At 42.6% G+C, this 17,882-nt stretch overlaps 1 protein-coding gene across 2 annotated transcripts in view; it reads right to left on the bottom strand.

Moving 5' to 3' along the window:
- Positions 1 to 15,168, bottom strand: part of LOC134540001 (spermatogenesis-associated protein 31H1-like) — a 58,886-nt gene extending 43,718 nt beyond the window's left edge. For both annotated transcript variants that reach the window (XM_063382415.1, XM_063382416.1), the window contains exons 1-2: positions 15,030 to 15,168; positions 13,436 to 13,543 (exon numbers count right to left, since the gene is read on the bottom strand). Coding sequence is in view for 1 of the 2 variants with exons in the window: in XM_063382416.1 (XP_063238486.1) it covers positions 13,436 to 13,543; positions 15,030 to 15,047 (126 nt within the window). In the remaining variant the exon portion in view is untranslated. The remainder of the gene's footprint in view (positions 1 to 13,435; positions 13,544 to 15,029) is intronic.
- Between the last annotated feature and the right edge of the window lie 2,714 nt (positions 15,169 to 17,882).

Here is a 17,882-nt window from a genome sequence, read left to right on the forward strand (position 1 = left end):
ATTTCTACTCTCTCTCTGCCGACCGGTTGCCCGGGGAGCCGGCGGGTGTCGCGTCAGCCGTGCGCGCTCGCTTGGGTGTTATCACCACGTCACGTACTAGCTGCCTCAGCAGCGGCCTTCACCCAGTGGCCAGCTGTTAGGCTTGCTGACTGAGTGAAGGACGTAGCGGAGGCGTACACACACGCGAAACCGTAATGTTAAAATAAAATAAAAATTACATTTCAAAAAAATTTCAAAGTTGAAAACGTTCGGAAAAGTTTCAGCTTTGAAATTTTTCCGAACGTTTTCAACTTTGAAAATTTTTCCGAACGTTTTCAACTTTGAAATTTTTTTGAAATGTAATTTTTATTTTATTTTAACATTACGGTTTCGCGTGTGTGTACGCCTCCGCTACGTCCTTCACTCAGTCAGCAAGCCTAACAGCTGGCCACTGGGTGAAGGCCGCTGCTGAGGCAGCTAGTACGTGACGTGGTGATAACACCCGAGCGAGCGCGCACGGCTGACGCGACACCCGCCGGCTCCCCGGGCAGCCGGTCGGCAGAGAGAGAATAGAAATAATAATAATAATAAAGAAAGAAGCAAGGCGTACGCACGAGAAGTAGTAATAGCCTGTTTTCCAAAAATTTTTAAGAAATTATTACAATTTCCGTCTCGTAATTTTTCGAGTGTATTTATTTTTTTTCACGTCTATGATTGGTACTGTTTAGATGATGTGTGCGAGTGGAACTGGTTTATATGTTACGTCTGCGTTAGGTTTAGTATTAATATTTTACAGTCGTGATTATTACAATTTTTTCTTCTAGTCGAAATTATTAGAGCCATCAGTTGCAGTATATTACATCTTGAAATAATAATATTTTTTTTCCCCGGGCACGAAATTTTAGTTATTATTCATGCATGAACGTCTTAGCTTGCGACAAGATGGATGTCGTGTACACCCGTGTCCTAGCGACGGGGCAGCGCGCGCGCAGAGCGTGCCCTCCCCCCCTCCCTGATTCACCCCTTCACCCGTGGTGCACGGAGCGATGTTTCCGCCGTGCCGTGCGGCTTACGTCTGACTAGTTACCACGCACCGCCGCATGGAGCGCTCAAGTCGACCTGCCTGCCCCCTCGCCTGGCCCAAATAAATAAATAACAGATGCACGCGCACTTGCTATCATAATCAAATAGAAAAATAAATTTGTTTCATAATCAAATAGAAAAAAATATTTTGTTTGATAAAAAAAAATAGAAATTTTTTATACTTAATAAAATACAGAATTTCCAATCACAACTAAATACAATAATATACCCAAAAAAAACGAGTAAATTAATATTGTAGTACATTTCGTAAAAAAAATATTGTATGTGTTGCAGGTATTCAGTGCTTCTCCTTGCGTCGAGCTACTCTCCAGTGTGATCCGCTTGGAGAACGCCTGTCTGCTCTCTGGAGTTCCGTGCGGTTCTGCCACGTTTCCGGTCAGTACATAAAACATAAAATTTTGACGTCAGTGTCTTTGCGCTGTCTTGAAAAAAAATTTCGAGTGCTAAGCCAGGTGGTCTCTTTCTGTGTTACGGGTTCCTGTGTGCTGTGCGGCGTTCCAGCCCTCCTCGTTGTGCGTGCGTGCAGTACACACAGAGTCGTTCCTGTGTTCTTCTGGTGAGTTGATTGTTTTTTAAATTTCAACTTTGACTTGTATACATGTATGTGTGCTTGTGAAAATGTTGGTTTGTATGTTCGTACATGTTGGTGTGTATGCTCGTACATGTTTGTGTGCATGTGTTTTTGTGCGCGCATGTGTTTGTGTGTGTGTTTTCGTGTGTGTGTGTGTGCGCGCGCGCGTGGTTGTCTTTATGCACGTGTCTGTGTGTGTGTGTTTGTGTGTATGTGTGATAATTATGTTGTTATTGTATTACTATATTGTTTCCACTCGTGTTACAGACTTCATCATGAAGAGGACCGCGTCTGGTGTTCCCGTGGCAGCCGGCCAGCCCTCGACATCGGGAGCCTGCCAGCCCGCCTCCGGAGCCCTCCAGCCCTCGACATCGGGGCCAGCACAGGTATGTGCACCAACACCACCAGGGAATGGGTGTGCTTTCTGTGGCAAAGGTTTTACTGCTACTGGTAATGCCAGACGGCACGAGCGCATCTGCGCAGCTAATCTCGACTGTACTACCACCAGCCAGTGCCATACTTGCGGCAAGATAGTTAGCCGCAAGGACAGTTTGGCCCGCCATATGCGAACTTGTGGAGGCACCGTCGAGCACAACTTGGGCTCGAGGTGTAAATTCTGTGGTCAAGTATTTGATCATTGTCATCATGCCAGACGCCACGAAAAGAGTCAGTGCCAGTTCAATCCCGACCACATAACATTTACATGCACTACATGCCAGGGAGAATTTACCCGAAAAGATAATTTATTGACGCACATCAAGACGTGCAAGGGCCTGGCCGCTAAGAGACGGCGCGTAGACACGGCCTCTAGCCTGCAACAGCCCGGCCCCAGCACTCGTCCGCAATACGTGTTGAGTGTGCCCGACCAGGCACAGCGAGACTTGGAGGCGCAAGCGCCTGACCAGGCTCAGGTTGACTTGGAGGCAGGCGGTACCGGGTTCGTTGAGGTAGAGAGTGCGTTCCGCCGCAACTTGAAGACATATGTGGCGGAAAACAACAATGGTGCGACAAAGGATATTTGCACTTACATGGCCCATATGAAGACGAACCTGATTAATCAGATATCACATGAAGTTCAAGAAAACGGCCCAGTAAAATTCAACATCTGGCTCGAGTGTGACTATATCAAGCCGGCCCCCTTCGATGAAGGCGTGGACAAAAGAGCGTTCAAAACCAAAAATATCCCCATATATGAGGTAAGCGATATTGAAGAGGCCATTGATGAAAGTATATTGAAAATATGTAAAGAAGAGGAAGATTATGCCAGCAAGGGATCTGGATGGACCTTGTCTGCCGTGAAGCGACTCCAGCTCCGCTTCAACAAGCTTGTGCCTCTTAGAGTCTCTTCATACATTGATCTGCCTGTCGCCATCAAGAACAGGAAAGCAGTAACCAACCCCAAGAACCTCAGTGACAACATGTGTTTCAAGTGGGCCATACTGGCGCGGTGCGTGGAGGGTAGAGATCCGCAACGTGTGGACAAGAGGTACCACAAGCTTGAAAATAAATTTGATTTTTCAGGGCTTGAGTTCCCCACCCCCCTCCACCAAATCAAGATCTTCGAGAGGAACAATCCCGATGTGTCCGCCAACGTCTACAACATTGACGAGGACAACAAGATCGCGCCAGTGCGTGTGGGGAAGGAAGAAAAACGTAATCATTTCGACCTCCTGCTGCTGACTAACGAAGAAAACAACTCGCACTTTTGTTACATAACAAATTTCTCAAGACTCGTCAAGTCTCAGATCACCGCCCACGATCATAAAATTCATGTGTGTAAGAGGTGCTTCACCTATTACGATGAGAGACCTCATGTTTCAGGACTGTCAGGGCAGCAGTGTCTCGACGCGCACAGAAAGTTCTGCAACACCCACGCTCCCGTGCGCGTCGAGATGCCGAAGCCAGAAAAGAACGGCCAGCCCCCAGTCATGAAATTTAAAAACTATCATCATATGACAAAAATGCCAATCGTTGTTTATGCGGATTTTGAAGCCCTGCTAGTACCCATCCAGACATGCCAGCCGGACCCCCAGAAATCAGGCACTTATGCATATCAAAAACATGAAGCATATAGCTATTGTATACACGTTAAGACCGACAATGACGTCATCCCAGCAACGGTCACTTCCTCGCTGCCACAAGAACCTATACTCTACAGGGGTCCCGATGCTGAGAAGAAGTTCGTGGAGACGATTGTTGAAATCGGGAATAAGGTAAAAGACATTTACGAGACCAGCCTGCCCATGTCGACGCTGACGGCACAAGAGTACGTCAGCTTCGTCGCAGCCTATCAGTGCTGCTATTGTAATACGGTATTTACGGCCGATAATTATAAAGTCAAGGACCACGACCACTTCAGTGGAAAATACCTCGGCGCCGCCTGCAACAGCTACAACCTTCTGCGTAGGCGGCCCAAGAAACTGGTGGTTTACTTTCACAATCTTGCATACGATGAGAAGTTCATAATAAAACAGCTGGGCTTCGACAACAAGTAAATATTCATCATCCCCCACATGCAAGAGAAGATGGTAACATTTTCAAAGAAGCTGGGCGACAAATTTTCAGTGCAGTTTGTCGATAGTTTTAGATTCATGGCTCACAGTTTGGCGTCCCTTGCCTCGTACCTGCCAGCCGACCAATTCAAAGAGACCTCAAAGTATTTTACATCGAAAAAAATTTCCCTCGTCACGATAAAAGGTGTTTTCCCCTACGATTATGTTTCCAGCTGGGAAACACTGGACGAGCTGCAACTGCCACCTAAAGAAAAATTCTACAATTTATTAAATGACAGCAACATAAGTGAAGAAGATTATCATCATGCAAAAGCGGTATGGGACATGTTCGGCTGCGTGACCCTGGGCGACTACAGTGATGTGTATCTCAAGACCGACGTACTGCTGCTCGCCGATGTTTTTGAGAGCTTTCGTCAGCTGTGTCTGACAACGTATGGCCTTGACTGCAGCCACTACGTCAGCGCGCCAGGGTTCACGTTCGACGCCATGTTAAAGGAGACGCAGGTACGGCTGGAACTGATGACCGATTATGATATGTATATGTTCATAGAGGCTGGGATCAGGGGCGGGGTCGCTCAAGTGGTGAAGCGACATTGTAAGGCAAACAACACCTGCCTTCCCCGCACCTACGATCCCAGCCAGCTGTCAAATCATATAATGTATGTTGACGCCATCAATTTATATGGGTGGGCCATGTCGTTGCCTCTTCCGACCAACGGCTTCAAGTGGGTGGTCGCTGATATCGACGTTATGTCGATACCTGACGAGGTGCAGACGGGCTACATCCTAGAAGTTGATGTGGAGTATCCGTCTGCCCTCCACGAGGAACATAAGGACCTACCGTTCCTGCCCGTCAGCCAGTGCCCGCCCGGCTCGCGTCAGACAAAACTGATGACGACGCTCGAGCACAAGGAACACTATATAGTTCACTACAGAAACTTGAAGCAAGCTCTCCAGCACGGACTGCGAATAAAAAAAATACATAGAGTCCTGGAATTCAATCAGCGTGACTGGATGGAGCCATTTATTATGAAAAACACATTGAAAAGACAAGCAGCTACAAACGACTTTGAAAAAGAATTCTTTAAGCTTGCCAACAATGCTTCTTTCGGTAAACTTTTAGAGAACAAATTTCTGAGGCAACGTATGGAACTTGTGTGCAGCGATAAGAGACTCAGAAAAGTGATTGCCAAGCCAGCGTTCCAGGACCGAACCATCTTCCACGAAAATCTATCACTAGTAAAACTTCAACATGAGAAAATTTATCTTGACCGCCCTATATATGCGGGGTTCTCGGTTCTGGACTTGTCCAAAACGCTCATGTATAATTTCCACTATGATGTGATGAAATAGAAATATAAGGATGACATCACGCTGGCGTATATGGACACGGACAGCTTCATATATGACATCAAGACGCGCAATTTCTACCAGGACATGGCCGACGACTCTGCGCTCATAGATATATTTGACACGAGCAGCTATCCCATTGGTCACCCCTGCTACTCGCCCACCAATAAGAAGGTGGTGGGCAAGTTCCAGGATGAGTGTAACGGGGTGGCGATGGAGGAGTTTGTCGGCCTAAGGGCAAAACTGTATACCTACAAGTACAATAATAATATCACAAAAAGAGCCAAAGGTATACAGAAGTGCGTTGTAAAAAATTATATATATCGTTTAAAGATTTTCTCGAGGTCCTGGAAGAACACACGGAGAAGCGCGCGCAAGTCCGGTCCATACGATCACATAATATGATATTATATACAGAATGCTCAAATAAAATATCACTATCATGGCACGACGATAAACGCATAATATGTGACGATGGCATAAATACTTTGCCATACGGTTATGAACGGAATGACTAAACTATAAAAGAATGTGAAAATGTGTATATATATATATATATATATATATATATATATATATATATATATATATATACAAGAAAATTTTTATATAACTTGAAATTGGTGCCTATACTCGTACGTTTCGCGCAGTATTCTCTGTAGGGGTGAAGCACGGTGGGGACTTCGTGGGCCCCGGGCCGCTACGGTAGCCGAGTAGGCCCTTCAGGAATATGAACCGCAATGTACGAGTGTGGGACTAGTGTTTGCCACTTGGTAGCCACCCATGTCTCTGATGATTTGGTGTACATAGCCTTCACCGTTGGATTTTTCATCGTTGGTTTCCTGAGTCCGCTCGTTGTAATTATGTTGCACCTACACTTTTTCGTGTAACTCTTTTTTTGTTTATTTTTGTTTTGCACCTGGATTTTTTGGTTTTCTGGTACTATTTTACCTTGTTTTGTTCATGCACCCACACTGTTTTGTGGTGCTATTTTCCCTTAATTTTTTGCACCCACTCTGTATCGTGGTGCGATGCGTTTTGTTCATGCACCTACACACTATTTCGTAGTGCTTATTTGGTTGGTTGGTTGGGATGGCAGTGGTGGTTTTTATGCACTTACGTTGTTTGTGGTGCAAGCATTTTCTTGGTTGGTTGGTTGGGATGGAAGTGGTGGGTGTTTTGCATCCTCGTTGTTTGTGATGCTACGTTTTTTGGTTGGTTGTTTGGAATGGCAGTGGTGGTGTTTTGCATCCTCGTTGTTTGTGATGCTACGTTTTTTGGTTGGTTGGTTGGGATGGCAGTGGTGGTTTTATGCACCTACGTTGATTTGTGGTGCTGCGCTCACTTGGTTGGTTGGTTGGGATGGAAGTGGTGGTTTTATGCACCTACGATTTTTTTGTGGTGCTGCGCTCTCTTGGTTGGTTGGTTGGGATGGAAGTGGTGGTGTTTTGCATCCTCGTTGTTTGTGATGCTACGTTTTTTGGTTGGTTGGTTGGGATGGAAGTGGTGGTGTTTTGCATCCTCGTTGTTTTTGATGCTACGTTTTTTGGTTGGTTGGTTGGGATGGCAGTGGTGGTGTTTTGCATCCTCGTTGTTTTGTGGTGCTACGTTTTTTCTTGGTTGGTTGGTTGGGATGGAAGTGGTGGTTTTATGCACCTACGTTGATTTGTGGTGCTGCGCTCTCTTCGAAGGTTGGTTGGGATGGCTGTGGTGGTTTTATGCACCTACGTTGTTTTGTGGTGCTGCGCTCTCTTGGTTGGTTGGTTGGGATATAAGTGGTGGTGTTTTGCATCCTCGTTGTTTGTGATGCTACGTTTTTTGGTTGGTTGGTTGGGATGGAAGTGGTGGTTTTTATGCACCTACGATATTTTTGTGGTGCTGCGCTCTCTTGGTTGGTTGGTTGGGTTGGAAGTTGTTGTTTTATGCACCTGTGTTAATTTGTGGTGTGCGCTCTCTTGGTTGGTTGGGTTGGAAGTGGTGGTGTTTTGCACCTACGTTGATATTTGGTGCAAGCATTTTCTTGGTTGGTTGGTTGGGATGGCAGTGGTGGTGTTTTGCATCCTCGTTGTTTTGTGGTGCTGCGCTCTCTTCGTTGGTTGGTTGGGATGGCTGTGGTGGTTTTATGCACCTACGTTGTTTTGTGGTGCTGCGCTCTCTTGGTTGGTTGGTTGGGATATAAGTGGTGGTGTTTTGCATCCTCGTTGTTTGTGATGCTACGTTTTTTGGTTGGTTGGTTGGGATGGAAGTGGTGGTTTTTATGCACCTACGATGTTTTTGTGGTTCTGTTTTTTTTTGGTTGGTGGGTTGGGTTGGAAGTGGTGGTGTTTTGCATCCTCGTTGTTTTATGGTGCTGCGCTTTCTTGGTTGGTTGGTTGGTATGGAAGTGGTGGTGATTTGCATCCTCGTTGTTTGTGATGCTACGTTTTTTGGTTGGTTGTTTGGGATGGCAGTGGTGGTTTTATTCACCTACGATGTTTTTGTGGTGCTACGTTTTTTCTTGGTTGGTTGGTTGGGATTGCAGTGGTGGTGTTTTGCATCCTCGTTGTTTTGTGGTGCTACGTTTTTTCTTGGTTGGTTGGTTGGGATGGAGGTGGTGGTTTTATGCACCTACGTTGATTTGTGGTGCTGCGCTCACTTGGTTGGTTGGTTGGGATGGAAGTGGTGGTTTTATGCACCTACGATGTTTTTGTGGTGCTGCGCTCTCTTGGTTGGTTGGTTGGGATGGAAGTGGTGGTGTTTTGCATCCTCGTTGTTTGTGATGCTACGTTTTTTGGTTGGTTGGTTGGGATGGAAGTGGTGGTGTTTTGCATCCTCGTTGTTTGTGATGCTACATTTTTTGGTTGGTTGGTTGGGATGGCAGTGGTGGTGTTTTGCATCCTCGTTGTTTTGTGGTGCTACGTTTTTTCTTGGTTGGTTGGTTGGGATGGAAGTGGTGGTTTTATGCACCTACATTGATTTGTGGTGCTGCGCTCTCTTGGTTGGTTGGTTGGGATGGCTGTGGTGGTTTTATGCACCTACGTTGTTTTGTGGTGCTGCGCTCTCTTGGTTGGTTGGTTGGGATGGAAGTGGTGTGTTTTGCATCCTCGTTGTTTGTGATGCTACGTTTTTTGGTTGGTTGGTTGGGATGGAAGTGGTGGTGTTTTGCATCCTCGTTGTTTGTGATGCTACGTTTTTTGGTTGGTTGGTTGGGATGGCAGTGGTGGTGTTTTGCATCCTCGTTGTTTGTGATGCAATACATATATATATATTTTTTTACACTCATGCGTTTGACACCAATGCATTTTTTTACACCGATGCGTTTTTTTATGCATCGATGGGCTCCTTACGCCGATGGTGTCAAGACGATGGGCTCCTAACATCGATGGTGTCCTAATGATGGGGTCACTACGGTGGGCTCCTATCATCGATGGGGTCATGACTTTGGGCTCCTTACATCGATGGTGTCATGTCGATGGTGTCAACGCTGGACTGTTACGCCGCTGGGTTCCGCAGTCGTTGGCATGCAAGATTTCGGCGTTGTGTGTCAACGCTGGACTGTTACGCCGCTGGGTTCCTCAGTCGATGACATGCAAGATTTCGGCGTTGTGTGTCAACGCTGGACTGTTACGCCGCTGGGTTCCACAGTCGTTGGCATGCAAGATTTCGGCGTTGATACATCGTTGTTACTGGTCAATTTCAGTGTTTGTATGTGACATATGCTAATTTAAGCACGTGCTTTGTGTCAATGTATCATATGCTAGTTCTTTCTGGTAGGCTTGCATCGTTGTAATGGGCCACGGCTAAATAGAGACGTTGTTCATAAGTACTTGACTACATATGTGACGTATATTGCATATGGAGGCAAGGGGCTTGTGCGTGACTAGTCTGTTTAGCGGTGTCGGTCTCCAGCCTGTTAAAAACCCGCAGAGAGCTTTGATGCAAGCTTTTTGTTTAAATGACTAATATTCTGTTTAAGTATTTAGCAGGTGAGCGGTTGCTGGGATGGAGAGAGAGATTTGACGTGAGGGGGAGGCAGAGAGACGACGGGGCGAGAATGGTCTGCTGGGAAGAGAGAAAGCCCTGCGATTCTACACACATGCATACATGTCAAATAAAATATGGATATATATATATTTAATTGTATATGTTAACGAAAATATATCTGTAAAATTTTTGAACTTTGTTTTTTATTTCTATACTACTAATACCCTTGTTTTTTTATATAATGTATGCTTTAAATTACATTGCTGAAAACAGTACACATTAATTTTATATTTTTAATTTTTTTTCGAAAGAGTGTAATTAATAGACTTTACAATGATATAAAGGTGAAAAGAATAAAACAATTACATTGGTTTATATATATATTTTATTTACAAATAAAAAATTCGACATTCTACACACACAACAGACATTTACATAGGAAATATATTTAATCTTCACTGTAGTAATAAGGGTGTTCATAGAGCCACAGTTTCAGTAACTGGCTATTACAATGTGCACAGTGGAAACAATTATAAAATTTATCACACTTTTCAATTTGGTTTCCGTACATTTTTAACAGTGTTTTGAAGCCAGGACAGTTGCCTTGTTTACGTAGGTCAATTACATTGGCACTACACAGATCACTCACAATACGTTTCTGTTCATTACCACGGACGTAAACAGCGTCGTCTTCCGGCTCGACGAGATCACGTAGCACGGATGTAAGTTGTTCATAGTCCACATCACCTTCATTCCACGAGAGTCCGTTCACTTCATAGGTTAGACGTCGGTTCTCGCGTTGAGAGAATCTGTCTAGCTTAGTCCAGTCACACGGAGGTTTAAAGATGTATTCGTTAGTCTTGACTTCGTCACCGCCAATGACGGACGTCACGGACAGTTGCTTCACTACAGGCCCCTTTTGGGATGTAAGACACTGGACGTTGACAAGAAAGAGTGTCATATTGTCATTACTCACAGTTGCGCATACGACGAGGCTGGAGTGACGTGGCTAAGATGCTGGCTCTGCAGAAATGCTGGAGTGGTACCTAGATGATGTCTGTGGCACGGCGCTCAGGATCTAGGCTGCTGCTGCCGCCGCCGCGCATCTCGTCGCATCTTGCACCACGATTTCATGTGCGGTGTGTCGGGGACGCTGGAGCTTCCTCTGTCGCACTCTGTGCATGGTAGACAGTCTTGGATGTCTGGGTCTAGCTGCAGGTACACCGGCAGGAACTTGTACACGTATCTTATCTCGTGAGGGGCGTAGACCAGGAGAAACTCCTTTGGTAGGTAAGGTAACTCCGTCTCCTTATCCAGTCCTGCGGCCGGTATTTATACTTTAAAGGTAGAATAGGGGTGAGGAGGAGGGTAGGGGTGGGAATGACGGTAAAGTGAGGGAGGGAGGGAAAAAAAAAACTAGAGTAGTAGTAGTGGTGGAGGGTGGTTATACGATGAAATAATAATAATAAAATAAAAAAGAGGTGGTGGTGGAGGGGTTGGTGGTCATGTGCGAAACAAATAATTTTTTTAGGGGGTTGGAGGGGGGTGGTTGGCGGGGGGTTTGTAAGTTCGTATATGCATTGGTAGAATTGGTGGGGGTCAGTCTGCCTGCGTCCACTGTGAGGGAAGTATCGGTCGCCATTTTTAATTTTTTTGCCCTCACCGGGGTCGAACCGAGGACTCCGAACTCCGTGTCGTAAAAGTATATTTTTTATAAATAATTTATTAAAATTTTATTTTTTGAATTTTTTTATAATTTTTAAAAAAAATTTCATTAAAATCGGATAATAAAAAAAAAGTTAAAGATGGCGGCCGTAACGGAAATTGCAACGGTGACGTCATCATCCAATATGGCGGAAAACACAATGCCGGAATTTTCGAGAACACAATGACGTCATCCAAAATGGCGGATCCAAGATGGCGGATCCAAAATGGCCGCCGAGGTCAAGGTCAAAGGTCAAGGTCACAACCATCCAAAATGGCCGCCGTGACGTCACAATCCAAGATGGCGGTCAGCTCCACAGGCTCCACACCCTGGACCCTGCGCCAGCTCCGGCCAAAACATACTACTTATAGGGTTATATATAAAAATAATTTTGTAGTTATAAATTACATAAAATTATTTAAAAACTGGTTGCCACACAGTATTTGATAACTTTTCAGTAAGAACTTCGAATGATAACAAATATTATGATTTTTAGCTTTATTTTAATAAAACTAAATATCATGTTGGTGGTTCTTAAAATAACTTTAATCGTTACTTGTTCGTATTTATGATGAATAGCATACCCTCATATAAGTATAATAAACAAAAAAAAAGTTTTTTAAGCCATAGCACAATTTGTGTACACAGCGGTACATATTAATAGATTATTAAAATTAGACTTAAAGACACAGTTTGTCTTAAAAGTTGGTTGGCATATTTTTATGATGTGATCACTAAAGGATGTTATTCCAAGATGTAAGGATGAGATAGTATATAATCACGGCCTTGTTGGAATAAAACTGTAACCCAACTCGTGAAACGTATTCCAGAAAGTGTAAAAACAAAATCCCAGTAAGCGAACAAATCGGCAAACGTTTCAATAAGCGGCGCCCTGCGCGAGGCTAGAAACTGGTTTCAACGCATTCTAACAGACGTTTCGCAAACACCAGTACAACTGTTACGGCAAAAATACTAGATACAACAGCGCCATCGCTAGAGACCAGAAAAATTCGCGAATTAATTTCGTGATAGGCTAAAATACAAATAGTTATACCTCGGTGCTGCCTCTACTATTGGCTCAAAACTCAGCTGGCTGACTCTGGGTCAATGAGAAACGTATGACCAAAGCTTTATCGAATCACAGGCTGCTACGTTGGGACGCCTCACAAGACAGCAGCCAATGAGTGGGTGACATTTGACCGAGTGTATGTAGAACTATGGAGTTCATCCTGCAGGTCATTGAACCCGCGAATTTTTCCGGTCCCTAGCCATCGCACAAAAATAGAGCCGCCTTTATAATTTTCTCAAGTATTTTTCAAAGTTCTCATTATTTATTTTTACAGCCATTTAAATGTACAGAATGTATCCCAATACATAAAGTTTCATTTGGCATGCCAACACTATTGGTACGTACCCCCATGATCACAAAAAAAAAGTCTATATAGGTCGGGTTAATGGCGTCAGACGTGGGTCCGTTATCTGCACGAAGTCACCGATAAAGTGAGCTCTGCGCATGCGCGGAAGTTTGGGCAGAAAATCGGCAATGGACGGGCCATCGAAATCCGTTACGTGAGAATTAAAAGGACTGGCCTTGTCCTGCCATGCACTATGATTAGAGACTGGAAATATTCGCGCTTTGGATGACCTCTAGGATATAATCCACAATCCCCTATACACTCGGGCAAATGCCACCCGCTCATTGGCTACTGACTCGTGACACCCGTCAAGTGGGACGCTTGCGAGTCGATACATTTTTGGTTGAAGGTTTTTCATTGGCTCAAAGTCCTTCACATAAACTATGAGCCAATCAGAGGAGCAAAATAAAGGTACAGTTGTTTGGATTCTATCATATCGCCAAATGAATACGCGAATTTTTCCGGTCTTTAACTATGATTACTAGGGCCATGTACTTTTCGCGAAAAGATTTTCAGACCAGCCATGAATTAAAACCTTGTAGTATTGTCTGTGATTCGTGGTTGGCTGGGTTTGTTTTAGGTGCATGTCGACTGTCAGCACACCAACTACAGCCAGTCTGTGCGGAAGCAAACGCGTCCTGAATGGCCTCGGTCCAACATGACAATGGCTTCTCTTGCAGACGGCTGCCAATCACAAGGTAACTATCCGTAGCGCTGGCATACCTTGCTGCAGTCTAATGAGCGGTCAGGTTATTTTGCGAAAAGTACATGCCCCTTATGATTACGTTAAGGGTTCAGGTGTAGCTTGTGAAACACTGCGTCTTGGAATGCCTGCCTTGGGCTGGCGGCAGAGGTCCTGGGCTGCAGAGCCGCCCAACTCCGCGAAGAAGCAGGGGTCCCTCGTGCGGGCCGACGCCTTGCCTTGGCCTCTGCGCAGGGACCACTGCGCAGCCAGCAAGTCCACCAATCAGCGACGCCCTCATTCTCTCGACCGTCTAGTGGTCATGGCCGTCAATTCATTTTCATTTTTGTAATTTCTCTGCATGAGAGCATTGTTCTTAATTCTATCGAATATTTAGAGTTTGACAATAATTATTTATTATTCGGTTTGCTTGGCTTCTGGGTTGTGGCCGAGTCGAACCCGAAGACACCACCGACGTTTCGGTCAAAGTTTCAGTTGCCATCATCAAGGAGTAGTTGACCTCCTGGTGATGGCTACTGAAAAGTCGACCGAATCGTCGGGTGATGTCTTCACCTTCAACGCGGCTACAACCCAGAAGCCAAGCAACTCCAGATAACGGGCTTGAAAGCTTACGATCTTTACTAATGTATTATTGGCTTCAAGAATATTAAATTCTTAAATTATTTTACTTATTTTACTTTACATTCTATATATCATAATTATCATCAATATTAATAATTTTCGCTAGATGACTTACATTAAATATCGGTTTTGTACCCTATGTATTCAATAAAATGCAAATATCTGACATGTAATATGTCATAAAATTTAAAATCTTCATATTATAAATATTTTACCTTTTTTTAATAATACCAGGCCTAAGCTGTCACTGTTTAGGTTTTTTTACAATAAATTAACTTTTGAAAATAAATTATAATATTATTTTTGTGTTCTATTTAATGTACGTCTGTGATAATTCTTAATAACTACTTGTTATAGTTAATGTAGTGTACCCGTACTTAATAGTTATAAAGTTGGTTCTTTTACTTGAGCTATATTTAAATTTCTTCAAAATTTTTAGAAATATGGTTGCATTTTTTGAGCTTCATAAAATAACTATTAAAATTATAAGCTATAAGTAAGTATATTAGATTAGTTTAGCTACAGTCAAACTACCGCTTTTTATTGTGGTGTTTTTGGATAAATAAGTGTATTTCAATACTTAACATGGTTTTTGACGACAAATATTATATAAAAATAACATTTTCTTATTTTTGAAAGGAGAAGTAGCAGTTATAGGAAAAAGCTTTCCCAAATATTTTCAACAATTTTTTTACAATATGGTGTTGTTAAATTATTTATAGGTATATTTTGTAAAAATAAATCCTCATTCAATGTTTTTTTGTAAATATTTTGTTCGGCCATCGCTGATATTAACTATTAAATGCAATGACTTACAGCTATATTTTTATTTTTCTCAATCTAGTATTTAACTTTAGATAAAAATTGCTAAATATCACATTTTTTTGCGAACATTCAAGACGTAGCTGTAATTATTGCGTAATTTACCTTCCTACTTTCCAGAAAATTACTAAACATATAATTAAAAAATGTATCGCAAACAACCCCGATTTTAAGGTTACTGTAACAAAAAAATATATCAACATTTAAACCGATCACACATTATTTTAAGCAAGATTTTATAACAAAATTTTAATTATTATAAGAATATTTTCATCTTACGTACCCGCTGCAAGCCAAACATAGTGAAATTGATATTACTTCAAAAATTTTGACACTGAAATGTTTACACGCGTTTTAGTTTATACTGTAATTAGGACATTGACTTGTGGCACATAACAAAATTCGCTCTTGCAAAGAAGAATGTATAATTAGCGTTATTGCAGGACAATGCAGTGGATTTACCAGTGTTCGATTGTTTTGTTCATAGTTTTTTTTTAGTTTATACAATTTATAAGTGTACAATTTATAAGTGTACGTACGCTTCTTTAGTATTTATTCTTTGGTGATATCATTTTCACTTGGGAAGCCCAAATTTCACATTTGCTTATTCCGTGGTTGTGTTTTGGCGTGGTCGGTAATATTTGGGAAGCCTGTATTGCACAGACCCGAATACTCATGTTGGCAAGCCTTCTTTCAACAGACGAGAGAGCTAAACTCCCGATCAAGCATCTTCGGTTTTTTTTTGTTCATTGTTAATAAATAAATATACAATTCATGACTACTAATTATCAATTTAGTTAGGTTAGCTACATTATAAATACTTTAAAACATTGTGGACGGTTGATTTGGTTAGGATAGCTACATTAAAGATACTGTGAAATCATGTAAACAGTTTCCTAGCCCTGGATAGCTACATATTAAAAAGTTATTTACTAAGCAACCATAAAATTATTTTACAGTATTTTTAATGTAGCTATACTTACCTAGTATAACCAACTATACACAATGTTTTAAAGTAGCCTATTTATAATGTAGCTAACCTATCCTAATCGACCGCAAAATTTAATGCCACGCCTGTTTATACAATGAGATAGAACGAAAAAAAAAAAAAGCGAGCATGAACTCCTGGGAACTTCGGGTGTGGCTCTCTCGTCTGTGAAAAGATGGCTTGCCAACGTGAGTATTCGGGTCTGTGCAATACAGAACGTACGAGGGTTATTTTTTTTTTCAACCTCCGATCTGCTGTAATAAAAAAACGGGAATGAATTGGGAAATTATTTTAATGTCAAAAGAAACGTACATCTTTACTCTATTTTTCCACATAATCATCGTGCAGATTGAGGCATTTGTCGTACCGATGCACCAGCTTTCCAATACCCTCTGCATAAAATGATGCCTCCTGCCTATTCAGCCACGTTTTAACAGTGCTCTGCAGTTCATCATTGGTGTTGAAGCGTCGTCCTCCAAGCCACTTTTTCAACGTGGGGAAAAGGTGATAGTCACTCGGTGCCAAATCCGGACTGTAAGGAGGGTGATCAAACACTTCCCATCGAAATCTTGCAAGGAGTTGTTGTGTTACGGCGGCACTATGCGGTCGGGCGTTGTCATGAAGCAAGACAACACCAGATGTCAGCATTCCTCTCCGCGTGTTGCGTATCGACTGTCTTAGCCGTCGTAGTGTCGCGCAGTATGCAGCAGCATTGATTGTTGTCCCTGGCTCCATGAAATCAACCAGTAGCACACCTTGGTGATCCCAGAACACTGTAGCCATCTGTTTCTTGGTGCTGAATGTCCGTTTGAACTTTTTCGGCTTGTTTGGAGAATAGGTGTGCATCCACTGTTGTGATTGAAGTTTTGTTTCTTCATTATTGAAATGAATCCATGTTTCATCACCTGTCACAATGAACAACTACATCAACTCTCTGAACTGTTTCATCTGTTGCTACCGACTTTCTTCCTTGGCCACCTTCATCATGAACATCAATACGGCCTTCGCGGAATTTCCGACACCACTCTCACACAACGCCATCGCTCATAATGTTTTCACCGTACAAAACACTCATTCGGCGATGGATTTCTGCTGCAGTGTGCCCTTCTGCCTGTAAGAAACGGATGACTCCACGCAGCGCGCATTTAGCCGTACAGTTTATCGTTGCAGCCATGTTGACATTCCCATAACCAAGCTTCAATTTAGGTGTGAGTTGGCCGCTCCACATGGTTGGTGTAAGGGGGTAAACACTACGAGACGTGTCGATTCGTGTACGAGCGATTAGGGTATCTATTAATGAGCATGTAATGGAGAAATTAAACTGTAATCACACTGCAGGGCACTGTTAAAACGTGGCTGAATAGGCAGGAGGCATCATTTTATGCAGAGGGTATTGGAACGCTGGTGCATCGGTACGACAAATGCCTCAATCTGCACGGTGATTATGTGGAAAAATAGAGTAAATATGTACGTTTCTTTTGACATTAAAATAATTTCCCAATTCATTCCCGTTTTTTTATTACAGCCGATGGGAGGTTGAAAAAAAAATAACCCTCGTACATCGTAGGCTTCCCGTAATATTTTCTCCACAGGTTTTTTTCCTTTGTTTACCTGAAATCAACACGTCAAGGATATAAATTTGGAATTCCATTAATAGCATTAAAAAAATCTTGGACTGTGCTGTATTTGGTTAGAACTTTTTTGTTGATTAAACCATTATAAATACTGAATGAAAGCCACTATTCTACAAAGTAAATTTCAAAGTGTCTTTTTTTTTACTTACTAATTTTTTTTTTTTTTCAAAAATTGTCTAAGGGCGGAATTCATAGTGGTGATATAAGCAATACTTGAAAAAAGTAAAGCTTATAGTATGCATGCTTAAGTATGGCATTAAATTCATAGCGAACAAAAAGAGCACTGCTTATTAGGACTACTTCAAGTAACTTAATACTTCACGAAGCACTGCGTCAAATAAGTAGGCTACCTACTGCTCAATACGAATTCACAGTCATGAAATAAGTTTGCCTTGTTTCGCAAGTATTCATAATCAAATAAGCCTTGCTTATTTATTGATATAAGTAATACTTCATGAAGTCGGCTATCTAGGTGACTCAAGTACCTGTACGGATTTGTTTGTTGTAAGGAATA

Source organism: Bacillus rossius, chromosome 16 (assembly GCF_032445375.1).
Source record: "Bacillus rossius redtenbacheri isolate Brsri chromosome 16, Brsri_v3, whole genome shotgun sequence".
NCBI lineage: Eukaryota > Metazoa > Arthropoda > Insecta > Phasmatodea > Bacillidae > Bacillus > Bacillus rossius.